This window comes from Bolinopsis microptera, unplaced genomic scaffold (genome assembly GCF_026151205.1).
Source record: "Bolinopsis microptera isolate Bmic1 unplaced genomic scaffold, MBARI_Bmic_1.0 sca73, whole genome shotgun sequence".
In the NCBI taxonomy this organism is placed as follows: domain Eukaryota; kingdom Metazoa; phylum Ctenophora; class Tentaculata; order Lobata; family Bolinopsidae; genus Bolinopsis; species Bolinopsis microptera.
Window position 1 is genome coordinate 1 of NW_026971845.1, and position 12,923 is coordinate 12,923.

Consider the following 12,923-nt stretch of genomic DNA (forward strand, 5'->3'; position numbering starts at 1 on the left):
TTGTTTTCAAAAATGTTGAATGTATGCCACTTTATACATGAAACAGACCTATCTCGAAAACCCATCATTGAGATTTACCTCATCCTAACAGTAATTTGTGCAAATCAACCAGCTCTACAAATCAACATTGTAATATTTCACACGACAAATCATTTATCATAATCTATAAGTATAATCTATAATGTATGTTGGAACTCTCGCACTCCCGACTAAATCGAAGTCATCGAATCCATAAAATTTATATGGAATTAATAGCTCAATTACTTCGTCAAGATGTTAATTGACGAATATTTCCAGATTTAAACATGTAATTTGGAGTCAAATTAAGATGAAATAATCTCAACTTTCTGAAAAAAAATCCCGGCTTAAATGGAGATAAGCCTAAAATTGAACGCATTACAGCAGCCATCATATCGTGATCCGACATCGTGGTCCGATAGTTTCATTGCGTCTTAATATGCGATATAAGCGAACTGTCCGGGTTGCGACCAACAAAGCCTAATCCTAATATCCCCCCTGCCCCGACTGACCTCTCTCCACATCCTGCCCACTAAGCCTCACATGGTAGCCCTCCATGAGGAGGGAGCCAATAGCCAGCGCCTCGCCCAGTGCCCAGTCTGCCTGCTGAGCCTCCACCATCTTTGTTCGTCCCTGTGGGTGTGGTCAGTAAAACACCCCACTTTAGATCATCAAACTTAATAAAGTCCAGAAATATGCACTCTAAAACATTAGCATTATTTCTACTTAAATAGCATTAAGAACAAAGGCAGCACTTAATAACGTCATATTATTTAAGAATTTTCGAATATATAGCGAACTTATTTGGCACCCGTCCTACGAATATTTCACCATTTTCGCAACAACAATAACACGTACCTTCAGAATACGCTTGATTCCCGGATGAACCTTGATGGGGGGATCAGCACTGAAAGTCTCTGCTATTCTCTTCAGAACACTGTCGCTGATACCGGTGGGGGGCGTTTCACGTAGAATTGGCACTTTGTTCGCGTCACACTAAGAGGGAGACTGGTGAGGGACACAATATAATATACAGAATATAAAGTGTGACTGGTTGCTCTATTGATCAGGCCGAGATTCACGTTCACTTATTGAGTTTAAACGTCTTGTGGTTGTTTATTCACCTACTGACATAAACTGTTATTACAACACTGTTGAAACACTGTGACATACTCTGTTACAACACTGGTAGGTATAGAGGGGGAAAGCAAATATTACCTCGAAGAAATGGTCCCAGGGACTGTCCAGCCAATCAGTGAGCTTCATCTTGGTGATGGCAGTACTCTTCTGATAAGCTTCGTTCATGATCTTATCGAATGCTGCTATCTCTTCCTGATTAGCGAGACTCAATTTAGTTCTTTAATTTGTCGAACAGATAACTTAGCCAGATATATTCCTTTTGCCTCACCTGCACCCAAACATGTCAAGAAGGTTAACTTTTTTAGTTCTTCTAAAAACGTTAACCTTGCACACTGACTTTTGGCCCAGGGTGGGCCAAAAGTCAGTGTGCAAACGTTGGGTCTTATACCTCCGCCGTGTTTTATATTTGAGAGCTGTTGCTTTGCAGATGGCATACTGTACTTACTGGTTCGAGGATTCCGTCGTCAAAATTTGAAAATTCGAATATTTTAGACCACGCCCATTCAATATTAAAACACCTATATTGTTTTCTCTGAACATGCTGAACGCCTAATTTTTTCAGAGACGGTAGATTATTAAATGTTGCATATGATCTGAAAACATGAGGCAAAACGGATTAGAAATGACGAAGTTATCAAGCATTTTGTGTATCTCGTTAACAAAATTGACTGGGTGATTATGTGACACCGTGACACGACACCTTAATTAACAATTCCCATAATGTTTAACGGGGTAGTTAACGGGGTCACCTTATCACGTGATTAGGTAAACCAATCACCTGATCACACGTAATGAATAAACTCGTTATGCTTCATATCTCGGTCATCTGAGAAGCTACAGTTCTAATTCTTTCAGGACAAACGTAATTCGAATGGCCAAACACAATTCAGTAACATTTAGCTTGATCCGACTATCCAAACTATCAAATAAATTTGAAAATGAACCTCCATTTGAAAAAAATGAACGCGAATATTTTTCGAGTTGACAAATTCCTCGAACCAGTGGTGGTACTAAGTCATACCAGAAGGAAGTATTTCAATTGGGCACTAAGTGACTGAGCTATTAAGGCCAACGTTTGCACACTGACTTTTGGCCCACCCTGTATTAGTACATTAATTATTATGAACGCTTCAATAAGTACAGTATGTGACTCTCAGCCCTGCAGAACTCACGTCAATATCAGCTTGACAGACAGTTCCCTCCGCAACCAACTGGTCAGCATATTTGTTCAGCACATTGGGCAGCTCCCTGATTCTCTTGTACATGAGGGGCTGGGTAAAACTGGGCTCGTCCGCCTCGTTGTGACCGTTTCGTCGGTAACACACTAGATCTATCACGACGTCCTTACCTGCAAGAAGTTATTGAAAACTGGACCCATCAACAGATGGACACGTTCATTGAAGTTTGAGGATATTGGTAAATATTAGTGACCCTACTAAATGGCACGATGATGTAAAATGTGTCACACTATGAAACTATATAAACCCTCTAACCCTAAGATAATCGTTTCATCCTCTAGATAAACTTTGTCGCATAACGATATCTTTATCAGACGATAAGATATCGCTTAAATGCGGCCGGCAGTGAGTTGTAAACTTTGTCACACTATAAAAACGTGACGGAGTTTATATGGACCCCTTGTTGCCGTGTTTGACCAAATTTTCGAATTTCCAATTCATAGAATAGCTGTATATGACTATTATCTACATATTTAGCGACTTTTTTCCTTAAATGGTAGCACCATGTAAACTCCGTCACACATTTAAGAAATTTATATGAGGGATGTTTATGACATCCTGACAAGAAATGCCGAATAGTCTAGCATTATTTTATGAGCTGAATGTGTTTGGAATTGTTCACATATTTCATTGTTATACGCAAATACAAATACAGAAGGCAGAAATAGGTAAATTTAGTCACATAAATTTGTATGATATCTCAACATGTGTAAAATTAAGTAAATATTAGTATACCAACTTAAACACCCTATATTACGTACTATGGATCAATTAACAATATTTCAACCATACGCCAGTTATATAAATTATTATATGGCAGTGATATGTTAACATTGAATGAATTTCAACACCTGAACAGGGTAAAAATTTGTAAATTTCGTCACAAAAAAAATTATAACTTCATTTGCCCCGTGTTGGCAAAATAACTAATTTATCGACATAGTGATGGTGATAAAGTAACATTATATACTAATTGAGGTAGGATTCTTCAAAATAGGGGCAAGAAATGTAAATTTCGTCACATCAGACATTGCATTAGTTAGGTAGATTTTCTTTAATATCAACTCCCCTTATTATAGTTGGAATGGATTTATACAGGAAATATAGAAACCCATGCCCATTATTCATCACATTGAAATTATACTGTTGGGGCAGGAAAAGTAAATTTCGTCACATTTCGGTAAATTAGTGATATCAAACTCAGCATTGTTAAACTTGAGTTCTGATTTGCTGAAAAATAACCTACCAATAATTCCTGGAAGAATATTGAATTCTAATCGGGGTATGGTTCTTCAAAATAGGGTCAAGAAATGTAAATATCGTCACATACGTCATTGTAAAATTTAGATACAAGTTTTCTTTCACATCAACAGTCCTAATTATAGTTTGAAATGATTAATTCAGAGATAAGGAAATATAGAAACCCATGCCCATTTTTCATCACATTGAAATTATACTGTTGGGGCAGGAAAAGTGAATTTCGTCACATTTCGGTAACTTAGTAAAATTAAACTCAGAATTGTTAAACTTGAGTTCTGATTTGTATTGCTGAATAATAACCTACTAATAATTCCTGGAAGAATATTGAATTCTAATCGAGGCATGTATCTTCAAAATAGGGTCAAGAAATGTAAATTTTGTCACATCAGCCATTGCATTAGTTAGATAGATTTTCTTTCATATCAACTGCCCTTATTATTATTGTGACAATTTTTACATCAACTGCCCTTAACTTGAATCAGCTCTATCCGTGCATCGTCCTTATATACAGTTTTCCCGCCTTCTAAACCAAAATCAGATATAAATGATTTCGGCAATTCACCCAAAATTTTAAATTCCATATAATGTGACAGAATTTACATCATTTCCCAATAAGTACATGTATTTGCTAACTTTTCAAAACAACATATTTTAGGGCTATGATTGGTAGAAGAACCATCAAATAATGAGTTGAAAGGGTTTTGAGGACACCTCACAGTAGAAAAGAGGTATCGTATTCTGAGTGTGACAAAGTTTACGAAATATTGCCTTAAAACCGTTCGATCCCTGCCCTTTAGCCAAATGTTGTATCATAATTGTTAGAATGACCTAATCTACTATATTTTAAACCAAAAAATGCTAATTGGGCAGCTATGGTTAACACAGTCACAAAAATGTGACATTTTTTACATTATAGTGCCTAAAAACAATAAATTGTATTTCTGAGCCGTGTATATGGAAGTATGGGTCACGTGGCTAATGTTCAGAACTTCTGAACACGCTATTTTTTTTTGGTTTACCAATATCCTTAAATCTTCAACATGAACGTGTCCATTTACGATTTCGTATCATTTTGTGACGATGTTTACATCAACTGCCCTATACTTCAATCAACTGTATCCGTGTATTGTCCTCATATAGAGTTTTCCCGCCTTCCAAACCAAAGTCAGATATAAATGATTTCGGAAATTCACCCAGAATTTCAAATTCCATATAATGTGACAGAATTTACATCATTTCCCAATAGCCAAGTGCATGTATTAAATGTATTTGTTAACTTTTCAAAACAACATATTTTAGGGCTATGATTGGCAGAAGAACTATCAAATAATGAGTTGAAAGGGTTTTGAGGACACCTCACAGTAGAAAAGAGGTCTCGTATTCTGAGTGTGACAAAGTTTACGAAATGTTGCCTTAAAGCCGTTCGATCACTGCCCTTTAGGCCTACATTGCATCATAATTGTTAGATTGACCTAATCTACTATATTTTAGACCAAAAAATGCTAATTGGGCAGCTATGGTAAACAATGTCACAAAAATGTGACATTTTTTACATAATAGTGCCTAAAAGCAATACATTTTATTTTTGAGCAGTGCATATGGGAGTATGGGTCACGTGGCTAATGTTCAGAACTTATGAACATGCTAGATTAAAATATGTTAAAATTAAACCACTATCGTCAAAAACGCTGTTTTAGAAATTTACCAATTTCCTCAAACTTCAATGAACGTGTCCAGATACAACAGATACATCAGCACAGTCGTTCTTTTCTTAATTGGATCCCTAATTTTATCTTCGTGCACAAATTTGCTTGTTCCTCAGCAATACATGCCTCCTGAGCAGAAGAGGCCGAGGTTCACGTTCATTGTTACAGCTAGTAAAGTAATAATAAAAATCGTCTCAACATTGAAAGTAATACAATTCGATAAGAGAATTGGTACACAAGTTTCAAGATATCTCCTTGAGTTTAAAAGCACATCTCACCCCAGTCGGCGCGCCAGTTAGCAGCCACGTTGCACACGTGCATAACCGCCTCCGGATCATCAGCGTTAACGTGAAGTATGGGAGCATTAACAACTTTGGCAACGTCAGTGCAGTAGGGAGAGGACCGGGAAAATCGGGGATCTGTTGTGAAACCCACCTGGAGCACGAGATTGATAAAATTTCAACTATTCAATGATTTCAAATTTTGGGTTTTAGATTTCAAAGTAAATTTAATAAATTAAGAACGGAGGTTCATCACTCAAAATTACGGGATAGGGATGGCATCTGATAATCTCAGGTTGATAAAGTGGATGGTTATTAACCTGATTGTTGACTACGATGTGGATTGTGCCTCCAGTAGTGTAACTTGGCAGGTCACTGAGATGCATAGTTTCGTACACTACTCCCTGTCCACTGTACGCCGCGTCACCGTGCAGTAGGATAGCCATGGTCTGAGAGGGAGTGTTGTTTAAACAGCTTGTTACAGTGTAAACCCACAATTACATTTTATGCATTATTGCTGGTTCAAAGCATAGAATACTTCAAAATTTCAGCAACTCATTATCAGATAATAGCGTCAAGTCTAACAAGAGTAAGTAAGAGTCATCTTGTAGACTAGATGGTAGCGGGGGGGGGGGGGGGGGGGGGGGGGGGGGGTAGTTTATTTGACAAACCTTCTGTCCAGCTTCATCGCCATTAAAGAATTGGGTTGCTCTGACTTTACCACAGACGACAGGGTTGACAGCCTCTAAATGCGAGGGATTGGCGACTACCGATAGCTCTACTTCTTTGTTGGTCAGGTGATTGATACGGCGGTGATACATCCCAAGGTGATATTTTACATCACCAGAACCCTGAAAAGTGAGATATGAAACATTCCCTCAAGTGGCTTTATTGATATAGGAATTAAAGCAGGTGCCAAATCACCCAGGCACAATATATTCTTAGCTAGAACAAAAAAAACTGTACTAAAGAAAAGGCTGTACAGAAAAGAACACTATCCGCATTCAACAGCCTCCCAAACCTCATCCTCTGGTGTCAGATCAGGGTTGAACTGGTTGAAGAGTTTCTCAAGTTCCTTCCTGCACACGTTAGCCAGCACGTTAAGTCTGCCTCTATGTGGCATTCCTATCACGAAACTATCAACCCCCCGAGAGTTAGCAATGTCGATTATCTGCTTCATGGCTGGGATCAGTACCTGAACAAGGTTTAATTTCAGGGTTGTTTGTTCGTTAACATGAAAGAGAAACAGTATCTGTTAGAGGGCTGCATTTTCCAGAAATTTAGGAAATACATCCTTGTGCTTCCCACCCAGCTATATTAATTGAAGGCTATAATACCGAATGCCCTATTGTCCATTCTCTTAAATCACAACAATATTAAATGTTAAAATTACCTCACAGCCCTCCAACCCGAATCTTTTCTCACTAGGCCATTTCTTCGCAAGATACTCTTCAAATCTGGTAGATCGAACAAGTCGGGCTAATAAGATTCGCTTCTCTTCACTGGTCATGTTCCTTATTCCGGGTTTTTCGACCCACTTTCTGATATACTCTCCTGGTAAATTGAGATGTAAGCGTGGGAATAGCGCATATTATAATTAATACTCGGCTAACGAGTAGTTCACAAGTACTGAATGTGGGTGTGCCATGAATGCACAACCCAAAGATATGTAAAAGGTAACGTTCACGTCGCCAAAAATCTTTAGGGTATCGACCTCATCGCCGTTTGTCAATTGTAATGATTATACTGTAAAACACCAAATTCTATGACCATTTAATTTGCCAATTTTGGTGCGTCAGATTTGATGTTTTACAGTAGTAGTATAGTCGTCATATATTTGTATAGTATAGTATTTGAATAGTGCTATAATCCATTAATTCCCTATATGAATACCTTACAAGACATATTTATGGCGGCCTAATTTGCGACGACCGAAATTTTGGCGGTCCGAAAATATGGCGAAATTGAACAAAAACCGTCAAATTTCGGACGACACAGAAAATAAGGGTATCTTTCATCATTTTTTGTGACAGTAAGCAGTAAGGAAATTTCTGAAATTCGGTAAAATCATGTTCAAACTTAGTCTGTATTAAGACTGTAAGACTTTCATGTTAGCACATACATGTATTTTAATGCAAATTTAAACTGTATTGCTTGACATTCAATTCGTCATTGGTGTGGTGATAATTTGTCCCAAGATGCCAGAATTTATTTATTTATTTTGGTATTTTACTTGATATTACTTTTTAGAAACAAAATAAAGCAGTGAAGGCACAGTCATTGAAATAAGCTAAAAGATAATGCGACGGATTCTATTACGACGACCGAAATTTTGGCGGTCCGAAAATATGGCGAAATTTTCGGAAAACCGCCACATTTCGTACGTTATAAATATGTCTTGTAAGGTAGGTCGTTCAGTGGCGTAACGTTAGTAGCTGATTTAACTTGGCGCCCAAATTTTTTGTGTCCCTAAAAAAAAAAAAAAAAAAGGTCGGGTACCTTTTTTTGGCGCCCCCTACAGCTTTTTTGCGCCCCTGGAGCAAGAAAAGGACCCCAAAAATTTTTTTCACACCGACTGAGCGCTAAATTGGACAGGAGAATACACCAATAAGGCGTTATTTTCAGTGAGAGGTTATAAAATTCAAGAAAAATTCAAGAAGAAACCTAGGGGCGACATTTCGTTGAGAAAGGGCGCCCCCCGGCGTAGCCGGGGGGCGTTATACTAAGACTATGAGTGAGATCAGAATCGAACTGATTGTTTCCGCGCGCGTTAAATTTTGTGATGCGCGCATTGTTGCGCGACGTTGTCAACCATATTGCCTTTCGCGTCATGTGAAAAGTATGGAAAATCTACGGTAATTTCAGGAAAAGTCGTGGAAGTTGGAGTACTAACTGAATTGTGATGCAATCAATTTAGGAATTAAAAATTAGAGTCAGTTCCAACCGCACTACATAACTTCCCATTACTTTGACTTACTTGCCCCAGGATCGTGCATGTGCATGAACTCTGCACCAATAGATCCGGAGTATACTCTCTGAAAGAAAAACAATAAGCATTTTGTGTTTAAGTGTTTAAATATACATTTTGCCGTGCACTCCTTTTTGCCGATAAATCAGTTAAACTTTATCTCAACTTACAAAATCTAGCTGTAGCAAGTACATGTGGGCAGAATTTTCAATATACCAGAGGATGCGGCAAGGAATTTATGCAAACCCCCTCCGGTCGACTCAGCCGAATGATCGGAAAGTACGTGATTGACGGTTAATCGAAGAAGGGCCCTGTCGAATCTTCTTAGGGTATATCTAGAATCTTCTTAAAGCTAGTTACCTCACGGTAACCTTATCTGTTATGACGAAGTAAATGGGTCTGTAACTGTAAAAAGAATGGACTGTTTTATTATTGAAATTTTGGTCTAGAAAGTTCTACCTCCAGTCGGTTGATAGTCTCCCTGAGAGTGAGCTCCCTTTCATCACCACCAAGATACGTGTACTTTGGCAGTTGAAAGTACTGGTCCATATCTTGTTTTGCTGAAAGTATGAACTGTGTAATATCCCGCTCGCAATATTATTCCTGAAATCAGATACCAATTTTGAGAAAATGCCAGGTTATTTTTACATGCGATACTTAGGAATGTGTCAAATGTGTCAAATAAAGAACTTAGTAATTTGTGCAGTATTGTATACAGTGTGGAACTCTTGGTATGTATAAGTATACTATGTGACTGCTACATGGATCAACTGTTAGATATTTAGCAACATTACTCATTATGACAGCTCATTAACTTGCAAACTAAATATACACTGATTTTTGAGTAAGTTAGTAAACGCATACAAATAGTAACAAATGGACCCCAGGGTTCAAAAACCTAAAGTAGCCGAGTGAACCCTTAGTTAAGTCGGTATACTAAATTACATGTAGTAGTATAACGTACACTACACAAACGGCAAACCTATAGTACAGGACTTGAAGATAAAGAGCAAAACTTAAATAAATTAAAAAGCTTATCTCAATGAATACATCGAAGAAAACTGCAGTTTTTCCGTTCCACAACAAACCTGTGAAAATTTAAGATCACCTAGTTCTATTTTAAATAATGGCATTATACAAAATTTCATAATTATTGGTTTCGCAGGAAACCCCAGGATTTCTCATGAACTAAAATTAACCGCAACCGTCCTTTTATATTTACGTGATCGTATTGATGACTAAAACTTATCCTCGGGTTTTTCTTCTTTCATGAGTCCTAAATATATCGTTTCCTAAATTTACTGCAGCAGCTTGAAATAGTCAGCTTCTCAAAGTTCTAGCCGAAACTGTGGCCCCTCTAGCTATATTGAGAGGCCTGAGGCCATAGTATGTATTTATATGTAGCAGGTAAAAAATTTCTCTCACGTTATTAATATTATACAATAAACTGCTAGATTCTAGGCAGATTCTATTGCATTAATATTCAAGCTCCACCTGAAGCAGATAAATAAATGGGATGTCAAAAAGAAGGCGACTCAAGATTTGTAACCAATTTATCAATAAATAAGTTATCAATCAAATCATTGCTTCTTGTCCCTTGGCTTCTTGAGTAACTGTCGTCCAGTCCCAGGACGTCGTGCATCAGTTAAGGTGTTGGTAAGGGTGAGTCTTTGGGCTAGGGTATTGGTAAGGGTGAGTCTTTGGGCTAGGGTATTGGACATTGGTAAGGGTGAGTGTTTGGGCTAGGGTATTGGACATTGGTAAGGGTGAGTGTTTGGGCTAGGGTATTGGACATTGGTAAGGGTGAGTGTTTGGGCTAGGGTATTGGTAAGGGTGAGTCTTTGGGCTAGGGTATTGGTAAGGGTGAGTGTTTGGGCTAAGTTAAGGTATGGACTAGACTTAGTGTTAGGGCTTTAGTGGGGCACAAAGTTCTGGGGAAAATAAATGTCTTTCTATGACTCACAAAACAAAACACCCACTAATTTCTGAGGACATCTCTGATCTCGAGCACAACAATTAAGAATAGTTGAAACAAAAAACAGGATAAACTAACAAGTGGAATGTGGATGAACGGTGCAGCACAGGTGCAGCACCTCTGGACCAGCTTAACCGTAATCGCAATCTGAACACTAACAATGCACCACAAGTTTTATTTTTGTGAAATCACCTACAAAACAGATGAACCATTAAACAATAAACATGTAGTGATTGTTTTTGAAATGCGTGAATAAAAACAAGACAAACAAATGAATTTTTGAGATGCGTGTATAAAAACAAGACACACAAACTAATTTTAGACAAGACAGCATCAGACTTACTAAAGTTGTAGTATTCCAGAGTGAGTATATCTGGGACCGTGCTGTCAAGATCCGCAGAGCCAATACCAAGTGGATCCAACTTCGCTATGTGATGGCCAGAAGACTGCAGAGAAATGATCATTAATAAAAAATACTTTTTGAAATGGACAGAAAATTACGAACTGTAGTCAATGATTTATTATTATTTTTACAATTATAACTTTATAAATCGTCAAGATAATCCATATTAATTTCATCTATAAGTTTTATTAGTATATTCTGTTAGTAGTTTATAAAACTGATTTTATAACGTTTCACAACTTGTTGAATCATCTAATTATAATTATAATTATTTTCTTATTCTTATTCTTATTTTGATTATAATTACAATAATTATAATCACAATTACAATAATCCACAATGTTTTACAACACAATCTAGAGCGGGTTACATTAACCTGATATGCTCTCAGTAATCGTTGAAAGTTGTGATGTTTCAGAATCATACTCTGTCCGGCTCTGGTGCTTTGTATTGCATCGCCAGCCGAAGCTTCCGTCATTGGAACTGCAGCGCTTGGTGCGAACATGGGATAGACAGGCATGTTGGGTGCTGAAACATGCGCTTCTCCAGGTCCTGCTCCTCCTTCCGTCCGGGAGAAGAAGATTTGCCACGACTGTAATTTGATCTTCCGTTATCAGTTGAATGTTTTGTAATACCGTTACGAGATTAATGGAGGCTATGGAAAATAATCTTCCTCATCAATGACTGGATAGTGGATATGGTGTGAACAATTAAATATTAGTCATCTGCAGCTGCCATACTTAATACTTTATATTCATGGACAGGGAAGTCAATTCGTACAATGTTTGTACACAATGCAATAGTTCTATCGATAAAAGTTTTGGAATTCCTAAAATAGCATAATTTAAAGTTTTGCATGTTTTTTAATGATGCTTCTTGATTTTATAGATATATCTGATTTAAAATATAGCATACTTTTGAGAAATAAGATGGTCATGATTTTGTTAATAGTTGGCTTGTGCAATCTTTAATAAAATACCAACTATCACTTTGTCTTAATACCACAAAATGAGCCTCAGTAACAAAAAAGTGAAATAAAAAACATTACTTTGTGTACACTGGACGGATCTTCTCTCCAGCTCTCATACATGTCCTCAACATAAGTGGAGGATGATCCGTTGAGGAAGGGTTCCGCTGCAGCACTCGACTTGAATGCTGTACGCAGCACATGACGTACTGGTATACATCGGAGCAGTTTTCCTCTCACAGCATACATTGTTATCCAAGCATCTACAACAACTAAGTGGGGGAAAACAGTGAGTTAAATAAATGGAAATGTTACAGAACATTACCAGAGCTATCAGGTTAATATCATAGGAACAAGATGATTTTGTGTTTCATAACATTTTTTAATATTTATAACTTCCAGTTGAGAAATTTAAATGTATTTGCATTGTAATCATAAATATTTCACTCGAATTGGCTGATGTAAGATGGTAAATGGAGGGTAATCTTGGGATATTTGATTGTGAAGTTAGAATTTTGATTTAGATAAATTTTGGTGAAATCAAACTCAATTAGTAACATTATCAGTAGTTTTGAACTCCAGGCAGTAGTATAACATACACTGCATAAGTGCCACCCTTACGCTCCAAGATGCCACCCCTGAATTGAAGTTGTTTTCAGAATGTTCTATCATTGGACCCAATCAGTTACCAGTGAAAAGTGTCACGATACCCTCCATTTTTGAAGCAGAAGCTCCAATATATATGATATTTATAAAACATATAATCTTTAACATAAAATTGGGGGTTTTTACCGACTCCTGCATAGGTACGGTACATGCCAATTTGTCTGGAATCATAAGCTACAACACACTAGTTTTCAATGAATATCAGGATCTTTAAAAACTACATGTACAGTCTCTAACTTTTTTAAAAATAATTTTTTAAAGAGAGGCTGGGCCTGCTTGGCCCACGAGAGGATAGCATATG

The 12,923-nt window shown here is 37.4% G+C and overlaps 1 protein-coding gene across 1 annotated transcript; it reads right to left on the minus strand.

Moving 5' to 3' along the window:
* Positions 1–530: 530 nt before the first annotated feature.
* LOC134825774 (2-oxoglutarate dehydrogenase complex component E1-like) lies at positions 531–12,224 on the minus strand (the record flags this gene model as incomplete). Its single annotated transcript, XM_063837979.1, has 14 exons — positions 12,038–12,224; positions 11,366–11,581; positions 10,930–11,032; positions 9,071–9,171; positions 8,621–8,678; positions 7,037–7,197; positions 6,665–6,838; positions 6,315–6,494; positions 5,964–6,092; positions 5,641–5,797; positions 2,331–2,506; positions 1,237–1,350; positions 877–1,014; positions 531–651 (listed from the first exon to the last, which is right to left on the minus strand). Coding segments are annotated over exons 1-14 (1,996 nt in total), but the record flags the coding sequence as incomplete, so codon positions are not given.
* Between the last annotated feature and the right edge of the window lie 699 nt (positions 12,225–12,923).